The sequence below is a fragment of the Mustela lutreola genome, chromosome 3, assembly GCF_030435805.1.
Source record: "Mustela lutreola isolate mMusLut2 chromosome 3, mMusLut2.pri, whole genome shotgun sequence".
NCBI lineage: Eukaryota > Metazoa > Chordata > Mammalia > Carnivora > Mustelidae > Mustela > Mustela lutreola.
This window is the reverse complement of record NC_081292.1, coordinates 1,263,514-1,283,211: the sequence shown is the minus strand read 5'-3', so window position 1 is coordinate 1,283,211 and position 19,698 is coordinate 1,263,514. Positions and strand designations below refer to the sequence as shown.

At 65.1% G+C, this 19,698-nt stretch overlaps 2 protein-coding genes across 9 annotated transcripts; both read left to right on the top strand.

Annotated features, from left to right (window-relative positions):
- Window positions 1-490: 490 nt before the first annotated feature.
- Window positions 491-10,597, top strand: ZFP41 (ZFP41 zinc finger protein). Of its 5 annotated transcripts, none has more exons than XM_059168804.1 (5): window positions 491-672; window positions 2,626-4,153; window positions 4,471-5,101; window positions 5,594-8,677; window positions 8,859-10,597. In XM_059168804.1, exon 2 carries the CDS (start codon window positions 2,821-2,823, stop codon window positions 3,400-3,402), a length of 582 nt encoding a protein of 193 aa, XP_059024787.1. In that variant the 5' UTR covers window positions 491-672; window positions 2,626-2,820; the 3' UTR covers window positions 3,403-4,153; window positions 4,471-5,101; window positions 5,594-8,677; window positions 8,859-10,597. The 5 variants fall into 5 exon arrangements, 3 of the variants coding, with proteins under 3 accessions (XP_059024787.1, XP_059024784.1, XP_059024786.1); XM_059168801.1 differs by lacking the exon at window positions 491-672 and adding an exon at window positions 1,152-1,532; XM_059168803.1 differs by lacking the exon at window positions 491-672 and adding an exon at window positions 1,152-2,035.
- Window positions 10,598-12,988: 2,391 nt separating this feature from the next.
- GLI4 (GLI family zinc finger 4) lies at window positions 12,989-19,555 on the top strand. Of its 4 annotated transcripts, none has more exons than XM_059168778.1 (4): window positions 12,989-13,058; window positions 14,509-14,667; window positions 17,671-17,787; window positions 18,504-19,555. In XM_059168778.1, exons 1-4 carry the CDS (start codon window positions 13,010-13,012, stop codon window positions 19,415-19,417), a joined length of 1,239 nt encoding a protein of 412 aa, XP_059024761.1. In that variant the 5' UTR covers window positions 12,989-13,009; the 3' UTR covers window positions 19,418-19,555. The 4 variants fall into 4 exon arrangements, with proteins under 4 accessions (XP_059024761.1, XP_059024762.1, XP_059024763.1 ...); XM_059168779.1 differs by lacking the exon at window positions 12,989-13,058 and adding an exon at window positions 13,289-13,371; XM_059168780.1 differs by lacking the exon at window positions 12,989-13,058 and adding an exon at window positions 13,810-13,849.
- Window positions 19,556-19,698: the final 143 nt, after the last annotated feature.

Sequence of the window (19,698 nt, the reverse complement as noted above, 5' to 3'; positions counted from 1 at the left end):
CGCGGTGCGCGAGGAGCACCGTCTGGGGCTGGAGAGGAGGGAGGGGGGCGCAGGGGCGAGGGAGGGAGCGAGGGAGGGGGCAAGAGCGGAGGGGGGTGGGGAACCGGGAAAGGAAGAGTGCGCAGGGGTGAAGGAAGGAGGACAGGCCGAAGGAGGGGATGTAGGGGCGAGGGCGCAGGGGGTAGGGAGAGGAGGATGCCGCGAGGGAGGGGCGCAGCGGCGAGGGAGGGGAGGACGAGGCGAGGGAGGTCGGTGCGAGGAAGACAGGGTCCGGGAGCCGGGGCAGAGGTGAGGGGCGGGCCGGGGCGGGGCATGGGCGGGGCCGGGGCGGGGCCTTGCGGAAATGGAAAAGCGGGGACGAGCCGGGCGGGGCCGCGCGCGGTACCACTGAGAGGCCCGGGGCCCCTCCTCCTAGAGCGGCGCCGGAAGGGGCGGGTCCTTCCGGCGGGCTCGGCGGCCCGGCTGCTCCGCTGGGCGCGCGGCCGGGCGCTGGCGCGGGAGGCGGGGGCGGCGGGGCCGGCCGGGGCGGGCGTCGGTCCCGGGCCCCGACCTGCAGCCGGGGACGCGCCGGTTCCCTCCGGCGTCGCTCGGGCCCGCACCCCGGCCGCGGCCTCTCCTCCGGCTCCCGGGCGCCGCGGGGACAAGGCGAGGAGCCGCTCGGAGCGGATCGAGGTGACGCGGCGCCCCGAGGCCGTTGGCGGGGCCGCGCCGTGCTGCCCGCGGGGCCCTCTCCGCGGCCGGCCCCGCTCGCGGCTGCTGCGGGCGGGCCCGGCGGGCTGGCGGGGCGCGAGCGCGTCTCTGGGTCCCGAGCCGGGCCCCGGGCTTCCGACGGCGGGGTTGGCGGGGACCCGGGCCGCGGGGGCTCCCCGCAGCCTCAGGAGGCCTGGCCGGAGGGGAGGGCGCTGCCCCGGCGCTGCCCCGCGCGCCGCACCGCAGCCCTGGGGCCGGGTGGCCGGAGCGCCGCGGCGGCTGCGAGGTGCGGGCCTGGCCGTCGGGCGACGCGGTTCGCGGCTGGTGCGGCGCGCGGGGTCCGCGGTCCGGCCCTGCCGGCTGGAGCTGGGCGGCGGGACGAGCCCCGAGGACGGTTCCCGAGCGCGGCGTGCGGGCTGCGGCCTCGCAGCTGGCGGTGCCGGCGGGAAGGCGCCGCCTCGGAGCCGGTCCCCCAGGAGCCCGGAGCGCAGAGGAGCCCCGCGCGGGCGCTGCAGTGGGTGGGGCCGGGGTTGAGGGCGCTTTCCCGGCCGCTGCTGGTGTTGCGGTTTCCCGCCGACGCTGCTCCGCGCACTCGCCTCCCCGGGCCGCCCTCAGCCCCACGAGCTGCCCTCGCCCTCGGGTCAGGCTCCGCCCGGGTGCTGAGAGCGGCTCCTCGCGGAACCTGCCTGGCTGGCTGCGTCCGTGGAGCCTGGCACGCTCCCCCTGGGGTCTTGAGTTCAAGCCCCCACGTTGGCATAGAGATTACTTTAAAAATTTTATTTAAAACGCTACAGTGTCGTCATACACACGAGTTGGACAGACGCACAGATGAAAATGTTCAGGTAGATAAATGAGATGGAAAACACGATTCAAAGAAAAATACACCACTGGGTCATTACCACCTAGGACATCACATTTTGGGGTGAGACAGCCTGTCAGGGATACGGTAGCCGTCACAGGCCACGAGATACCTTTACAGAGACAGAAGAGGGAACTCCACAAAAGAACTAGGGGCTGTGACACTCCTACAAACACGGGGGGGGGGGGGAGCTGTTGGATCCCATGTGAGTTTGTGGTGGGATTGGGTGCCGTTAGATGGAGCTAGGGATCAGGTGTTCACAGTGTACGCAAGATCTAGGTGTTTAAGGAGTGGGCTCTGGTTCAGGGCCCCAGGGAGGACTGGAGCCTGGTCAGTGAACAGGGAATGGGGGCGGCGTTTGGTGGAGTCAGGGAGGCGTCTCCGAGAAGGGCCCATTCAGAGCTCCGACGTGAGGGGCCGGCCTCATGCACACCTACCCTTGGCCTGTGTCTGGAATCAACCAAGCGCGGAGGCAGGAAGGACTGGGTATGTTTGAGGAGCCTAAAGAAAGCTAGATGGTGGAGGGGAGTGAGGAGGGGGCCCAGTCAGGCAGGTCTAGGGCTCGTAAGTATGAGGGAAGCCACTGGGATTTGGGACAGATGTGTAGGGGTTTTGCCGGCTGCTGTATGGAGATGGACCATGGGAGGAGGGCTGGGGTGCCCCTGGGGAGCCAGCCCCACATCTGATCCATCTCAGACTCCAGGCCCTAGGTGACCGGAGGATAGCTTCCAAAGGGGCCCTTGTGGGTCCCACACGTGGAGAGCACATTCTCTGGTCCCAAATACAGGCAGTGGAGAAGGAGGGAGAAAATGGGGAAAAAAACGAACATGGGGACCACACCATTACTGGTCCCTGGTTCATGTCAGAGCCCACGGACACAGGCCTGGAGACCCCATCCCCTGGGAGAGGGTTAGAGCAAGTGTTGTGTTTGAAAGGGGAACCAGCGAGCAGAGAAAGGGCCACGTTTCTGGGTGCCCCCATCTGTCCTTTAGCCTCTCTGCACTGCAGGGGCCCACAGCTGTGGTCCTCGCGCACACCCGTGTGATCTAACCTTCACGGTCTGGCTTCTCCGGCAGCACAAGGATTGGTGGCGTCCTCTCTCCAGTGCAGACCCTGCCCCAGAGCCCAGAGCGCTCATCACTAGCTCAGGAGGATCAAGAGCTGTGACTAAAGCAAGAGCTTTCGGAAGAAGTGGGGCGTCTGTACCCTGGCCTTTCTCCTCAGCCCATCCTGGCTTCTAGTGGCCCTTCCTCTCCCGGGAACAAAGGAAGATGGAAAAGCCCAGGGGCAAAAAGAAGGCACAGACCCCAAAAGAAGAAGGAGATTTGCTAAAGGACACTCCCAAAGAAGAGAAAGCTTCTGGGGAGAAAAGGGTCAACCAGAGGTCAGCGTCGGCCAGGAAGGCCGGCCTGAGCCCTGCAGACGAGGAGCAGGTGTTCGACGCCTTCGATGCTTCGTTTCAAGACGACTTTGAGGGGGTTCCTGTGTTCGTGCCTTTTCAGAGAAAGCAGCCCTTCAAGTGTGGCGAGTGTGGCCGCGTCTTCAAGCACAAGACAGACCACCTTCGCCACCAGAGGGTTCACACGGGAGAAAAGCCCTTCAGGTGTGAGGAGTGCGGGAAGACGTTCCGGCACAGCTCCGACGTCCCCAAGCACCAGAGAATCCACACCGGAGAAAAGCCCTTTAAATGCAGCGACTGTGGGAAGGCCTTCAACTGCGGTTCCAACCTCCTAAAACATCAGAAGACGCACACCGGAGAGAAGCCGTTCGAGTGCAAGGAATGTGGGAAAACCTTTGCCTACAGCTCGTGTCTCATTCGCCATCGGAAGCGTCACCCCCGGAAGAAGCACTGAGCGAGGGCAGCTGCGCTGTATTGGTGCCGATGGGAGCCGTGCCTCCCGCAGCGCCTGCTCGATGCCGCGGGCTCCGGGAGCACAGCACGCCTGTGCCTGGGCGACCCCGTCGCCGACTGGAAAATCAAGCCAGTGGGGGAAGCGGGTGCTTGAGTGTGCTAAAGACCTGGACCGATACACCACGACAACGTGGGAGGGGCTTGTGGCCCCAGAGACGCTGGGGACACGAGCAGCCGTCTGGGACTCTGGAGATGGCTGCTTGCGAGTGGCCCAGCACCTTCCACAGCGGCCTCTGCCCATGGCGTCCGCTGTGGCTTCAGCCCTCTCAGCTCTCTTGAAGACTTGACTGCAGATCCCCGACCTGCCGGGTCCTCCCTGTGCAGCCTGGCGGGAGAGGGGTGGCCCTGAGCTGGAGCTGTGCTCTGCGGTCGCGCCCCCAGCACCGCACCAGACGCCGGCCGGCCCCACTCAGCTGGCCGTGGGGACAGCGGTTCGTGCTCCGGCTTCCCTCCTCGGGCTGCAGCAGCCCCACCCCCACCCGACCCCTTGTGCGTCCCCCTGGCCCAGGTGAGCGGCCTCACTCACCCAGGTGGGTCCCTCAGGACCTGTGCCGCCACCGTGGGAGATTCCTGCCCCGGACACGTGGTAGACGTCCCGAGGATGTGCGGGCAGCTTCGAGCCGGCCCCATCTGCCATGGGGCTCTTCGGTTGTGAGGCCGTGCGCCCTGCCCCCCGGAGGGCAGCTCTCCAGGTTAGTTTCACTTCTTCCTGCCTGGCCCCCAAGTTCCATCTTATCCCCCGGGTGAGGCCACATGCTGTGCCCACCTTGGTTTCCCCCTGGGAGTGGCCTGGAGGAGGCTCCATGTTCTCAGAGTGGCCCGGTGTGTCCCAGAGTTTCCGACAGTGTAAGGGGAGCCAGGTGACCGCCAACCGGCAGGTAATGGGCTTTCACTAGGAAAATGTTGATGCCACACTTGCAGCTGTTGGGACCCTCAGAATGGCCTCACTCTTTGGGGTTCCATCCTGCAAGCAGGCCCTGAATGAGGGGGAGACCTGTTTCTCCATCAGGAGGTCACAGACGCCAGAGGGCAGGTGCTCCCGGCGGAAATGCTTCTCCAGGCTGGTAGGTGTTTGCTCCCCTTCTTCCTAGAAGCCGCAGTGTTTCGACGCCGGAGCTGGCTCCCCGCCCGGCCCCAGCGCAGCCCTCACAGCTGACTCCGCTCACCCCAGGCCTGGCAGGGGATCCAGGGGGACACACCGTGTATGGTCCTCGATGGGCAAGATAGCCGCAGAGGCCATCACAGGGACATTAGCAAACTTCGTGTGCACACTGTCCACTGGGGGGCAGAGCTGCATCAGTTTCCCGGGGCCTGCTTGGATCGCGGCCATCCACCTGTCCTTGTTGGGAAGGACTAAGGTTTTCCCAGGGGTATGCGGTCATGATGTCTGCGATTTACTCTCAGACGTTCAGCAGAGAATACAGGACCTGCGTTCACTCGGAGCGCGACGAGGCAGATGGCGCGCGCTGGTCGTTCCCGCACCTGGAGCAGGTCGGCAGACGTCTTCTGTGAAGGGTCAGATAGCGACCGTTCCTGGCCCTGCAGCCCTAAGGCGTCTGTCCCTGCTCAACTCCACTGCGGCATGTGACCGCAGCCCCGACAGCACAAGGGAACGCGCGTGGCCGAGTTCCGCAGAAGCTGTATGTGCACAGACCGGCAGCCACCAGGCTGGGTGTTGTCGGGGAGGGGCGCGCGAGAGTCGCCCGTCCGGGCGCACGTCCTCCCAGACCCACTGCTGGGGGGAAGCGGGGGGCCCCAGGCAGAAGGAGACCCTGGGAGGCCATGGAGGGGCCCAGAGCGGCGAGCCCTGCTGCTCGTCTTGGGGTGCTGGAGCGCAGGGTGCGATGCCCGGCCAGCAGCCACCCCCACAGCACGCACGTCCAGGGCTGTCCATGTCCTCCTCAGCGTGTGGGTTTGTCTTGTCTACGGCCTAAGACACGCCAGGTCGCATGTGTCTGTAGGATCTGTATCCCAGGTTGCCACTGGTTTCTGTTCGGAGGGCGGCGAGCGTGGTCTGTGCCGCTGCCTGGAGGTGGGGGAGGGAGGGCTGACTGTCTCCTGACGGGCACGTGGGCTGTTTCTGGCTTCGAGCATTATAAATAATACTGAGATAAATATGTTTCTGCATTTAGGGCTGACAGGATGGGTGCCCAGACACGAATGACAGGTGGAGATGGTGGTGGCAGGCCTCCTGCTCTGCGCCCTGCAGGGTGGGCGTCCCGGCGGCACAGTCGGCGGCTGGCCCGGCCTCTCCCATCAGCAGCCAGGTGGGTTTTCGTCATGGCCAGGTTGTCAGAAGAGAAAGATACATGCTCTGACCCCATGGCTCCGATTTCTAGAGAGGGAGTGCGTGGGGAAGAGCCTGGGCTCTTGGACTCCAGCCAGTGCCTTGGCGACGTGCGACCAAGGGCATGTCCCTTAACCTCCTCATGCTGCCTCAGTTTCCTGTGGCGTGACGTGGGCATCCGCACGGGGCTTACCCCGACCCAGCGAGTCGTGTGAAGTCGCAGGTGCAGGGCCGGCTCCCCGCAAGTGTTTCAGGAGTGTCAGCTCAGGGTGAGCCTGGCTGACGCGGTGGGTGGTGAGGTCTAGCCCCACGTTGGATGTGGGCGTCTTGCCATGGGGTTGTGTTCGTAGGGAGGCGGACATTTGCCCGTGTGTGTGGGAGGCGGGCCGTGCGCACCCACAGCCCTCAGCGCCTCTCCCAGGAAGGCTGCCGGTGACTTCAACTGCACTGGCCCACAAGAGAGCCACAGAAAAATACATTTTAAAAAATAAGACTTGGAAATTTGTTTTTCCAGTACAGTTGAGTCATGAGAAAAGTCACAAAATCAATCTCAAAGCAGCGAGTGGCCTTTTCTGCCTCCTGTCTCTCTGGAAGTTTTGAGGGGCTTTCTATTGTTCTAGTGAAACTCCTCTCCTAAGAAAAAGAAAACTCTCAACAATCTGACCCAAATTTAAAAAAAAAAAAAAATCTATAAAACGTGCAGACCTCCCTGACACTAAAGAGAGGCTCGCCCGGCTTCTCTGGGAGCCACAGAAGCTGCATGGGGTCATGTCACCCCCAAGCACTTCCGTCCCGACAGCAGACAAGCTAGAAATCAGAAGCCGAAGCTCCGGCTTCGGAAGTTACAAAAACGAGAACGGAACAAACGCACTGTGGCACGGAGGAAATCGCAAGGAGCAGAGAGCGGCATAACCCATGGGCACGGAGGCCATTGTGGGCAGGAGACAGTGGATGCTGGTTGTTTACCAGGACCGTTCAGGCTGGCACTGGCCAGCAGCAGCGTCCAAGAACAGAGCAGGAGCCACCGAACCGTCAGGAATGCAAAGGGGACGTGACAGCAGGGACACCAGGGATCGGGGAAGCCCAAGCTCGGGGCCAGGGAACGGGATCACAGACGAGGAAGGGAGACTGGTGCACGAGCAAGCGGCCCAGAGACCCCGTGCCTGCCACGCGGGGTGTGTCCGGAGTCTCGAGTCTTCCTCGAAGAATGCAAGTCCAGATGGCATACAGGGGGTCAGGAACCCATTCTGGTCCTCTAGGGACTCAAAGGTTGAAAAGAGGAAACCCCTTGCCTTACTTTATGAGCTGGGACAGCCCGGATGTCTGTGCTCACGGCTGCAGAGGCCAGCACGGCGCGGACAGACCCGGTCCCAAAGGGCAGGAGCGCAGCTCATAGTACAGCCAGGTGAGGTCTCCTTCAGAAAAGGCAAAAGTAGCTCAAAACGGATGTGATCTCTCCCCTCAACCGATGGGGGAGGGGCCTGTTATCACAGAGTTAAGTCTCTGCCAAAACCCACCATCCGTTCGTGATTCGGATGCCTTCATAAATAAGGAGCATCGCAGCGTTGTCTAAACCCGTACGGAACCTCTCCCGGCACCCGGAACGGTGCTGTGGCCCGGGCTCCCGTGCGGCCCACGTCCCCTCTGAGGGCAGAACATAAGGGGGCCGCCTTCACGGCTCCCCCTGCGCCCGGAGCCAGGCCAGGAGGAAAGAACGCACTAGGATTACAGTAGAAACCCCCGAGTGTGGTCGTCAGCAAGTGACCTACCGTCTACACAGAATCCACACACTGTCCCCGCGTACTGGACTGAAGGGCTGAGCAGGCTCTTGGCGAGAAGGTCAGCATTGGGACTCCCAGAGGACCCCGGTGCGAAGAAGGGGAGTAGGGTTCCTCCGGCGCCGGGGGGTGCGGTACTGTAGCAGGCATTCGCGGTGGCCTCTGGAGGACACAGCTCGAGTGTCCCTCACCAGACAAGCGTGGTAATGCCGCCAGACGCGGGCTCAGCTGTCAGCCGCCAGGGAAATAAGCGCAGACCCCTGGGTCGCAGGAGTGGGAGCCTCGGAAGCCCGGGGCAGAGTGCCAGAGGCCGGCGGGGACACCGCCGTGCGGCCTGCACTCACGGGAGGGGCCGAGGCCGTGCCTCCCCCACACCGCCCGGCAGGAGATGTTCCCCTTTAACAGGTGCAGGGTTCTGCTGGGAATGATGAAAAGGCTTTGAGCGTAGGGCATAAGGCCGTGATGCACACAGTTGAGTCAGTAAACACCTGCATCTTTCCTGCCGCGAGAACAGTCTGTGGAGTCCGCGGTCCTGGTAGCAGCGGTCAGTCCACTTTAGCAACAAAACCGCATTTCATAGCAAGTTAGAGACGCACCCTACCGTGCTAGCCCAGAAGTCTCGCTCGTTAAAATCCCGTAGGGAACCTCTGTGCACGCGCAGTAACGTCGCTAGTGCATGTGGAATGTCAGAAAAATTGGAAATAACCCCAGCGTGTCCCTGCAGGGGAGTGGGGCGGCGGGCGGGCGGCAGTGCGGGGCTCCCGACCCGCCGGGACCGGGGGCGGGGCTCTGAGCTGCTCTCGAATCCCATCATACCCACGACGTTTCCGAGGTTTACGTGGGTTTGAAATGTTAGTTTCTAACTTCCTTAACTTCTTTGAGACCTGATGCTCCCCCTCGCTGCCCCGTTCTGTTGCTGTCCAGGCTGGGGGGCGTGGGTCAGGACCTGGCCACAAGCACGGGCCAGTCTGGCTCCTGCGCCAGGAGTGGAGTGGGGGTGGGGCAAGCCAGGTCATAATTGCATTTCTTTGTTTAAAAGGTAATTCGTGTCCCTTTCTGGCTGTGAGAGCAGATCACCCTGGTCAGGAAGCTCCTGATGCGTAAGAGTGACCCGTCCAGCCGGACAGGCCAGCCCTGAGCCCCGGCAGGCGGTGAGGAGGGTGCGGGGCAAGCGGAGAGGCCCTAACCCAGACGTCCTCTCCGTCTGGGGGCGCGGGGGCGGGGCTGGGCTGGCAATCTCTGGGCAGTGGGGGTGGTGCTGGTGGGCAGGTGACCCCCAGCAGGTGGACGGGGTGGTGCGACAGGTGAGCGGCGCCTCCTGTCCCCTCGCAGAGCCCCGTGAAGGCAGCGAACACCCCGAGGGCCCTTCACCGGTTCCCTAGCCTCTCTGAAGGCCACAAAATTCACACCCGTGGCCCGCTGCACCCAGGAAGGCAATGCAGACACCACCTGCCTTCTAGGGAAGCGCTGCAGGCAGAAACCCCACAGACAACGTCAAGAACTTCCCCAGCATCCTGGGACGGTCCCAGAGAAATGCCTTTTCCCCATGGAAAACCTTCAGGGACCCCCGGCTGAGCGTGGTTCTCAAAGCCCGATGCCCGGGACCACTTAGGGCCGCGCCCACAGAGCACCTCAGCGCCTGGCCCAGCCTGGAGGGCGCGGGACAGACACCAGGCGGGGAGCCACGGAGGACACCTGCGGATGACCCAGGGAGGTGATGTGGATCGTCCTTCACGCTGGCGTCCTGTGAGCCGGGCCGGCGCATCCCCGCGGGGCCCCTGCCAGGCCCGATCTGAGGGAAGGTGGCCGCCAGCGCTGTGGCAGAGTGGGCAGCCGGTGGGGCTTTGCTTCCTCCTCCGCCTGCCAGTTGGGGGGTTGTCCTGTGACCAGGCCCACTGCGGTCCTGAGGAGGCTATAGGCACCGGGGTGCTTCCTGGCCTTGATTTGCAGCAGCCTCTGTGTCCATCCCCAGTCTGGACACCAAGTGTGCTGGTCCTTTCCCTGCAAGTGAGCGAGGCCCCAAGACACACCGCGGACAATGCAGGTCCGGACACAGCCCGGAGACCTCGGCTTCGGGGAGCTGAACCCCGGGCTCCTGAGTCCTGGTGCTCGCAGCAGAAGCTTGTGGCACAGAGGACACTTGGACATTTGCTCTGGAGCAGGATCGGCGAGGACAGGGTTCTCAGCCACGACAGAGGGGTAAAAGGGGTGTCCCCAAGGCCCAGGGAAGCAGTGTTGGACCAGAAAGGAAATGGACTGAGGACCAGTTCAGGCTGGGACCAGCCACGTGGATGAGGGGCAGACTCCGGTCTCTCGCCCAAGGACACAGCTCTGCTCTGGGTGGGGCCCGTGCCTCCTGGGACCTCTGTGCACTGAGCATAGAGTTGGCGGTCTCCTGGTGTCCCAAACTCCAGGCTGCCCATTCCACAAACTACAGGGTCCTCCCCCTGACCAGAGTCCTGCCAGGATCCAGACAGGGCCAGGGGGCCCTGGGGACACTGCTGCTGGGCTTGCCTGCTGTCTCCATAGGTGTGGGCTTCCCAGGCCTGCAGCCTGAGCACCCCCCCCCCCGTGCCTCCTGCCCGGTGCCCACGTGGATGCCAGCACCGAGATCCGCACGAGCTCCCTGTCACACTATGTGGGCCCCGAGTCCCTGCACCACCCTGTGGCCGTCGGGTTCTAACACGTGCGTGAGTCCTGGTGAGCTCCGGCAGCGTCCTGGGATCGTCTTCAACCGCCGGCAGAGCGCGTCCACTGGGCTCTCGGCGCGCAGCTGTGGGTCCCACGCGGCCGAAAATGGGACTTTCCCAGCAGTGACCTCTGACGGGCTCCGGCTCCGATCCCTTCATGTCCTTCAGGCCCCAGAGCGCAAGCACGTGCGCATCTGGGGACGCGTTCCATTTCGGTTTATCCGAGTTCTGTGGCTTACGCTCCATGGAGCGCTGCCTCCATCCCGACCGGCATTGCACTGGTTCTGGTACCTTCCAGCCACCCTTCTCCCCAGCACATGTCCTGTCCTGCTGCTTGTGGATAATCTGTTTCCCCCGTAATAAACTCTGTTCTGACCCGTTCGCTGGGTCCCGCTCATCTCCCTGCAGTTTAGGGGTGCAGTCGGGACTCCCCAGGGCCTGCAGAGCCAGAGACCCAACTGGTCACTTCTTCCAGGTCTCTTGGGGGCTGCCTCACATGAACCAGACTCGTAAGAGACTGACAACCAGAGATGGAGTCTGCTGGCTCAAGATGGGAGTGAGCCCTCGGGGGACAAAATACTATGTCCCTCCACGGACATGGGCCTCCTGGCCCCAGATGCTGGGGAACTAGGGGTTTTTTGGCGGCTGATGCCTGTACTCATAACGCTGGAGGGGGTCTGGGAGGCCCTCTGCCTGCTTCCTCTACTGCAGAGCCTGGGTCGGCGCGCCCTGCCACACTGTTGTTCTCTTCTCCTGAGGCCACTCCTGCCCCCCAGAAGAGGACGTGGTAATGTCTGGAGACATTTTGTGTTTGTCACAACTGAAGGGAGGTGCTACCGGCGTCCGCTGGGTGGTGGGAGCGAGAAAGCGGCTCAGTGTCCTGCAGAGCGCCGATGTCCAGTGGCTGAGGACCTGGCTAAGGATGGAACTCCAGGTCAGACCCAGAGTCAGGGACCGGTGGGGAGACACACAGGCAAGACAGAGAAGAGCAGAGCTGTTGGCTAGGGGAGGGCCAGGCAGCTCTCTACAGAACCCCACACACTTGGTAGGAGCTCTGTGGAGGCTGAGGAGCCTGGCTACTGGGCAGCTGGGGCTGTGGCCCCCTGAAAGTGGGGCAGAGGCAGGCGGGACACCTGACTGGCTGGGAGTCTCCACACCAGTAATTACCCACCCCCACCTCCTCAACCTCGTAGGAAACAGGAGGGTGCTCCACCCCACTGAAGCTAACCCAGCAGGGCCACGCACAGGGCAGCAAGGAGACGGTGAGGGACAGACTGAGAAGGGGAACTGGGAGCCCCCAGCTACCTCTGTGTATCGTGGGCCGCGTGTCCAAGACAGAACTCGGCTTGTGGCACTGCCCTGTCTCGAAGCAGGCTTTCAAGTCAAACTCCAGCCTGAACCCCAAGTCATCGTGCCCCACATCCCAGCAAGCAGCAGGTGCTGTTAGTTTGGTCCCCAACACGGGCCCTACCCAGCCCACTCTCGACCTACATCATCTGTCCCTTCCTGCCTCCCTGCTGTCCCAAACTGCTGTTAAAATGCACAGCCGATCTCACGCCCCGGCTCAGGACCCTCCGTGGCTCCCGGTGCACTTAAAACCCAGGCTCCTAATGGTGCCTTCAAGACTGCTTGTCCACCTTGTTTCATTCCCCCTTGGCTCACCACACTCCCAGCTTGCCTGGTTGCTGCAAAACCCTGGGCAACACTCATGCCTCAGGACCTTGGCACATGCTCTTTCTTCTGCTTTGAATACTCTTCTCTCTAGCCTTTGTGTGACTAGCTTGCCCCACTCTCCTCCTCCCTTCTGGTGTCACTGCCTTCCTGAGCCGTCCTTGGATCGCTAGGCTCTTGGAAGCTTCCTCCAAGTTCTTACCGGGGCTGTGGTGCCCATGTGTTTGCCGACGTGCGGTGTGCTCTCTCCCACGTGCTGGAATGGCAGCTCCATTGAGTCAGGGAGCTAGCCTGTTCCCAACGTACCCCTGCTCCTGGCCCAGGGCCTGGCACGAGGTCAGGCAGAGGCGAGCAGCGGGAGGTTCTTCGAGAACCTGCAGGGCTGGGAGCCTGAGGTGCGGGCAAGGGAGGCAGCTGTGGCAGGAGGCTGCCCTGTCTGCAGGTTTTAACCCTCCAGGGGTCAGCGGCTCGGGGCTGCCGCTGCCTGTTTGCCAGCGCTCACCCCGTCTCCCCACACCGAGTCCTTCACTTGTCCCCGATGCCCCAGCTTCTCTGCCGCCTGGCACCCGCCTGGGACCTGGGACCAGATGCCGGGATTCTTGGGTTTGGGCTCCCTCCCTGCGTCCTGGGCATCCCCGCAGCCTGGAGCTCCCTGGCTGTCCTCGTGCTGTCCACCCGCCCGGCCGAAGGGCCGGCGTCCATCCCGCCGGGTGAGTTCGCGGAGCCGTGCCGGCTGTCCGCTTTCCTGCAAGGCCGGACGCCTGCTCCCCTCGCTGCGACCGCAGAAGCGACGGGGCGCGCGTGCAGGAGGCGCTCCGCGGTGAGGGCTCGGGAGAGCCTGCGGCCGCGCCTCCGCGCGCCCGGGAGCTCGGGAACACTTGGCGCGCCGCGGCCCGGAGGGCGGTTGAGACACCCCGTAAAAGAAGAGAATCTGGCGGCGACTGACGGCGGCCAGCTGGACCCCGCGAGGGCGGCCGCGCGGCACGGACCGCGCGGTGGGCGCAGCGGCTCCTGGAGAACTCGGGCCGCCCGCCACGCCCCCGCCACGCCCCCGCCACGGAGGCGGTGTCCTCCGGCGCCCAGAGCGTCCCGGAAGTGCGCGCGGGCGGGCCGGGGCGGGGCATGGGCGCACTTCCGGCCGGCGCGCGGGCGGCCGCCTCCCGCTCGGAAGGTGAGTGGGCGCCGGGCGGCGGCGGCGGCGGCGGCGGCGGTGGCGGCTGTCGGGGTTCCCGGCCGGTCCGCGCTCGCACGTCGTCCCCGCGGGCCCCGCCCCGGCCGCACCCCGCGGCGCCGTGACCTCGGCCCGGGCCCGGCCTGGGGGCGCGGGTGGGCGCCCCGCCGCTCCGGGGCGCAGAGGAGGCCTCCGCGGGGTGCGGGCCGCAGCGGGCGCACCGGCCCCCGGCGAGCGCGGGCGTCCGTGTGCGGGGCGCCTCCCACGCGCCGGGCACCGCGGGGACGCAGCCGGCTTGGTGCCCACGGTGCAGGTGCGACGCGGAGACAGAGAGGTCCTCGGCCGGGCAGCCTGCGCCCTGCCGCCCAGCGCCCCGAGATCGGGCCCTTCCCCGCGGGGCTCAGGCTGCGGGCCAGGAGGAGAGAGGGCGGGAAGGCCTGCTCCTGGCCGGGGCGTGTCTGTCCCTCCGCCTGCAGCCGAGTGGGGTGCAGTTGCGGCCGGAGCCCGTGCCGGCGGCCGGGTGGGCGCCACCCTCGCGCGGACAGCCGGGGCGGGGAGCGTGCCCCTTCCCTGAGAAGTCCTGGGAAGCGGACCGAGTAACTTGAGCTGGACGTAAGAGGTGGAGGGCCCGCGCCCGGACGTCCTGACTGCGGATCACCCTGCGTCCACCTGGGTCCACTTCCCTGAGAGTCCGCGACCCTTCCTGTCATTAGGGGGTGCGGTGTGCGGAGATGGCCCAGGCGCTGGCCAGGAGCCCACGTCCTTGAAGCAGACACTGTTAGGGGCCCTTGGTTAGTGTCCTGTAACCGGTGTCCTCGCCACACCCCAGTAAGGAGCCCCCCTTCCCCACAGTGCGGAAGGAAACCCTTCTCCCCCGGCACACACCATTCTTGCAAACCAAATTAAAGCAGGTACCTTGAACCTTCGAGGAGGCGCAGAGCCCTGTGGGCTGCCCGTGTGGTCTCCAGCGGCAGCCTCCGGGGCTCTGCAGGGTCTGCGGGGTCGGAGGTCGGCGGTGCTCCCCTCAGGAACTGTCTTGAGATTTAATCTGGAACGTTCATGCTCCAGCAGGCGGAGTGCGCCTTCTCACCCTTCCCGGGGGCGGCAGCGCCCAGCAGCGCTCCGGGCCGTTCTTCGTTCTTCGGGGAGAGCCCACGTGCTTTAAGCTCTGGGCTGGGACAGCGTTCCAGACCGGTGCTGGATGGGCGCTTGGGCTGGGTCCCTGCGGGTGTACAGGTGCTGTCCACGTGATGTGATGTGGCGGAGAAACGTACCAGGGGCCCAGCTGATCTCACCCCTGGCCCCACGTGGCCTCTCCGGCATCATTGTTCCTGTCCACGCCCCGTGAAGGAGCCCCCGGCTCCCTTGCGGCTCACGGGCAGCTGGCATTGCCCCACCGTCCACTCGTCCCTCTGACCCCCTTATCCTGCCATGGTTTTCATTTCCCCAGGTCCCAGGTGTGCATACCTTCAGCAGGCCTTGGGGAAGATGGCGACCCTGGGGGACAGTCAGGAGCCCCCTCGTGTCCCGTCCCCAGTCAATCTTGCGTCACCAGGGACACCTGGAACCTGCCAGCGCGAGGCCCAGCTTCTCCACAGTCATGAACACGGTACTCACCCTGCGCTGCACTCCCTCCGCCTCCCTGCACCGTCCGCCCGCCCCGCGCCACTGGCACTGCCTGCTGGAAACAAGGCAGCTCACCGGGTGCTGGGGTTCCTGCACCCTCGCACTTGGGTCAGGCCAGGGGCATCCGTGGCGGAGGCCAGAGACCGAGCCCTGTGAGCGATGGCTCCCCGGAGTCCCCTGGGACTGGGTTTGGGGGACTGGGGAAGAGCGGCCTCAGGGGTAGGGTCCTGTGTCCTGCCCTCTCCCTTTATGAGCTTCTGTTCCCACCCCAAGAAAATAGCACCCAGAGTTCTGGGCAGGCCAGTTTGGGTTGGGGGCCCCCCAGGACCTGCAGGGACGGAGCTGCCCGCCTGTCCCCCCTCCTGGCCGGGTCTCAGGATGTCAGAGGTGTGGAAGTAGCCAGTGATTGGTGGGGGCCAGGGGCGGAGAGGATGTTCAAGCCCATGGCGTGGGGTGCCCCTGGGTCTTACTCGCACTCAGCTATCAGGAAGCCACAGGGGCTCTGCCCGTGCCCCACGTGCCACAGGAGGCCTGGCCTCACTTCTCACAGCCGAGGACACGATGAACTGATGACCGCCAGGTCAAGGGCTTGGGCGTGTCTCATCCCACTCTTGGCATTACAGGAAGTGACGTGATGACGGCGGAGATGCGCCAGCTCTGTGCCAAGGACTCCGTGCGGGCTGTGTTGGAGCCCAGTGACCGCCCTCTCCAGGGCATTAGCAGATGAGGACAGTGAGGCCCACAGGGGTCACACAGGGCTAGGGAACGTGGGATTCACCCCCAGCTCAGTCCAGGATCGGAACGGGAGCGGTTGCTAACCTGCGCTGCGCCTGGCTCGGGGATGGCCGGCCCCCAGCCTCCTGCCCGTCCCAGGGGTGGCCAGGCTGGCGCTGGGGGCAGAGCTGGGTGCTGCGGGAAGAAGCACATAGTCTGCAGGGCTCTCCCTGCACGGTGCTTTCAGGCCTGTCCCCCATGCAGTCAGCATTACGGGGCCCGCTCTTCCCCTCCAGTTTCTCACATCCCCCCTCACAACAGCCTGGCAAGGTAGGACCTGCTGTACCCATGTTGCTGACACGGACATGGAAACCCAGATGTGAGCCAGTGGAGGCTGGTAGGACTCAGAACACATCATTGGGACTCAAGCCTGGGCCCTCAAGCCCACCTCCCCCCACTGGGCCCAGCAGGCTGGGGCTCGGGGCTCGTGTCTCCTAATAGGCAGGACGTAGGACCAGGGAGGGACTGTCCTGGAAGACATGCTGACCAAGCCAGTCTTGCTGGATGCGAAGACTGGTGCCGGGGATGCAAGTCCTCCCGCCCCAGCGAGTGGGGCTGCCCCCGACCCAGCAAGAGCCTGGGGGCCGGGCCGCACTCCCGGAGTCACAGCCAAGTGCCCTCAGGTGCCCAGGGGTCTTGCCCAGCGAGAAGGGGTGTGGACAGCAGCTTCAGCACTCCCTGTGCTGTTCCGAAATGGGCGGGGCGGGGGGGTTGTTGCCTGCCAGGAAAACAACCAAGACACCCTAAAGGAAGAGAGGCATGGGGCCTCTGGCAGGCTGTGAAGGAAGAGGTGTGGCTGGCGGGTGGGGGAGCCCACGGAGGTCCAAGGGGCCAGAAGGAGGAGAGCAGCCGGACAGAGAGAGCCGGGCCGCACGATCAAGCTGCTGTCCGGGGCAGAGACTGCCGCTCGCCGTCTCTGCGCCTCATTTCCCTTGCCGGTGGGTTCCTCAGTGCCGTGTGGTCCACCCATGCCCTCAGAGGAAAGACCCCAGCATCTCAGGAACCTGCCCAGGGCCCTCCAGCCAGTGAGACCAGGACTTCCGGAGCCCCAGCCTCCCTGCTCCCAGACCAGAGTGGGTGGTGCAGGCCGGAAAGAGCACTGGGGGTGGGGCCTGCCCAGGGAAACCTGGTGTCCCCATGCCCGCACCAGGGCTGGATCCCACAGTCTCCCACATCACCTGACGCAAGAGCCAGTTTCCAAACTCTGGCTGGACACAGTGCTGGAGGGGGTGGGAAGGGGCGGGCAGAGGACATCCTTGAGCGGGGAGCCATTTGTCCTTTGGGTGGGGTGGGCACGAAACTGGTCCAAAGAGGTGGCGGCCACTTATCCCTGAGCCTCCAGATCAGGGAGCTGGGCAGGTGGGGTGTGGGACAGGACAGAGACATTGGGAGCCAGGGTGCTGTGGGGCTGGCCAAGGGGCCTGGCATGAAGCTATGTCCGCCAGAGCCCAAGCTTCCAGAATGAGTTCTGGAAAGCATGGTCTGGAGCCCTGGGGCAGGAGGGGCAGCCAATGGGCAGCGGCAGGTGACGGAGAAGGATGCGCCTCCCCCCTACCCCACCGTACCACAGCCCGGAGGTGGGGAGGGACCTTGTGGCCAGGGCAGCTCCCCCTGCCCCCAAGCAGAGGCAGGCTTTCCAGATAGGGTTCCCCGCCTTGGCACTGAGACCTGAACTCTGGCTGATCCCCTACCCCAACTGCGTTCTCCCTGTGTCCACGTCCAAGTGTGGACTAACTGCCCTTTTACAAACAAGGAGTGCCCCTTCCAGCCGGAAAAGTTTGCCCCGCCCTCTTGGCCCCAGAATTCCTTCGTGTCCACAAGATCCCCAGGCCTGGGGCCTCCACAGAGGCAGAGCACTGTGTCACAGCACCCCCCCCCCCCACCGCCCGGAGGTGCCCAGGGCCTTCGGAGGTGGTGGTGAGCGACTTGGGGGCTGGGAGAGGGCAACGTGTGAAGGCTGCAGCCCAGAAAGGCCCATGTTCCCAGGACTGCCCACACTCCGGAGCAGCCAAGCAGTGCCAGAGGGCCCTCGCTCTCAGGGAAGGAGTGTCCCATGGCTGCGCCTGTCTCCCCTTGTGGCTCTTGGGGAGCATCAGCCCCGTGGGCCCCCCAGGAGGGCAAGGCGCAGGCGGCGTTCTGCAGGCGGCTGAGCGAGGCCTGGGCTAGGTTGCAGAGGAGGGGGAGATGAGCCCCCGTCCCCCTTTGCCTCCAGACTCCCCTGGCTGCAGCCCGGAGACCCTCTCCCAGCCACTGCCCGAGGAGGAGCCGTCCGGCCTGGATCTCCAAGATGTGGAGGAGGTCCAGATCGGCAGAGACACCTGCTGGCCAGGTGAGTGAGCAGAACCCCTGTCCGGCCCTGCCCGAGTGCACGTCCCATGGCTGCCGCGTGCCGGGCTCTCCACAGCACCCCTGCATCGGGCACGACCACTGCCAGGACACCAGCTCATTTGTCCCTGCCTCAGTGCTCGTTTCTGTCCTGGAGATGACCCCTACCCGGTTCAGTCCCAGTCTGTCACTGACCTTTCCCCAGGCTGTGAGTGCAGCCCAGACCCCTTCCCTGAGCCCCAGAGCTGTGGCCGGCCAGCATCCGCTGCTCAGTGGCACTCTGCAGCCAGAGAGTCGTCTGGATCCCCTACCCATCGTGTGGTGCCCTGGGCCTCCACTAGTCCCCTAGTTCAGCTCTGGTCCCCACCCCCTTCCCTACAGCCTGGCTGGGGCAGCACTCCTCCCACCCCTAGCCACACGCCCGCCCTCACGCCACCCCATGGAATCCCTGGGAGCCGACCCTCCCCGCCACAGTGTTAGGAGCAGCGGGCCAGGCCAGGAGACGGTGGCTACCCAGACTCCATCCTGTTCCCGGCGGTGCCCTGAAGTGGCCCCATCCCTGCCGGGAGCCCGGCGGCCCCTTTTGGAGCAGGGGGCGTGGTCCAGGCGGGTCCGCTGTCACCCCGGGCTCCAGCAGCTAGAGCGGCAGAGCCGGGGTGCGGCGGAGGGAGTGGCGGATGCCCGGGGGGGTGCCATCTGCCCCTCCCCATCTCTTTTCAGACTCAGAGGCAGAGCCGGAGCAGGCCCCGTCGTCCCCCGACCCCCACCACCCTGAAGCCGGGGCGGACCAGGCCGGGGGGGCACTGAGGACCCTTTCCCGTAGACCCCGGTGTGGGGGCCGCTTTGGGCAGGAGTCCAGCTTGGAGCGGCCTACGGGCCAGCCGCCGGGAACCGCGCCCTGCTCCCAGAAGAGGGGCCCATGGCGCGTGACGCTGCTGTCGCAGGGAGCCCCTGGGGCGGCGGGGGAGCCCGAGCGGCCCGGCGATCTGGAGGGCAGCCGGGGGTCGGGGCCTGGGGTCCGGCAGGGCGGCCCGCGGGGCGGGAAGCCGCACCGCTGCGAGGCCTGTGGCAAGAGCTTCAAGTACCGGTCGCTGCTGCTCAAGCACCAGCGCATCCACACGGGCGAGAAGCCGTACGCGTGCCACGAGTGCGGGAAGCGCTTCCGCGGCTGGTCGGGCTTCATCCAGCACCACCGCATCCACACGGGCGAGAAGCCGTACGAGTGCGGCCAGTGCGGCCGCGCCTTCAGCCACAGCTCGCACTTCACGCAGCACCTGCGGATCCACAACGGCGAGAAGCCCTACAAGTGCGGCGAGTGCGGCCAGGCCTTCAGCCAGAGCTCCAACCTCGTGCGGCACCAGCGGCTGCACACTGGCGAGAAGCCGTACGCCTGCAGCCAGTGCGGCAAGGCCTTCATCTGGAGCTCGGTGCTCATCGAGCACCAGCGCATCCACACCGGCGAGAAGCCCTACGAGTGCCCCGAGTGCGGGAAGGCCTTCCGCGGCCGCTCCCACTTCTTCCGCCACCTGCGGACCCACACGGGCGAGAAGCCCTTCGCCTGCGGCGCCTGCGGCAAGGCCTTCGGCCAGAGCTCCCAGCTCATCCAGCACCAGAGGGTGCACTACCGGGAGTAGCGGGCGGGCGGCTGCGGCGGGAGGGGCCCGGGTGCGCGGAGGTTGCAGAGAGAGGGCTCGCGCTGCCCCCTCTTCCCGAGCCGCGTCGCTATCCCCGCACGCCCAGCGGCCCAAATAAATTCTTTTTAACTGATGGAAGTAGGAGTTGCTGCTGCCTGTGTCCGGAGAGGTGTGGCTGGAGTTTGGTCTCTGGGGGCCCTGCCAGGAGGCCTCCTGACTTAACCTGGACCCATAGCTGGGTGTTTTCAGGTGCAGAGAGCCCAAGTGGGGCAGGCGAGGTC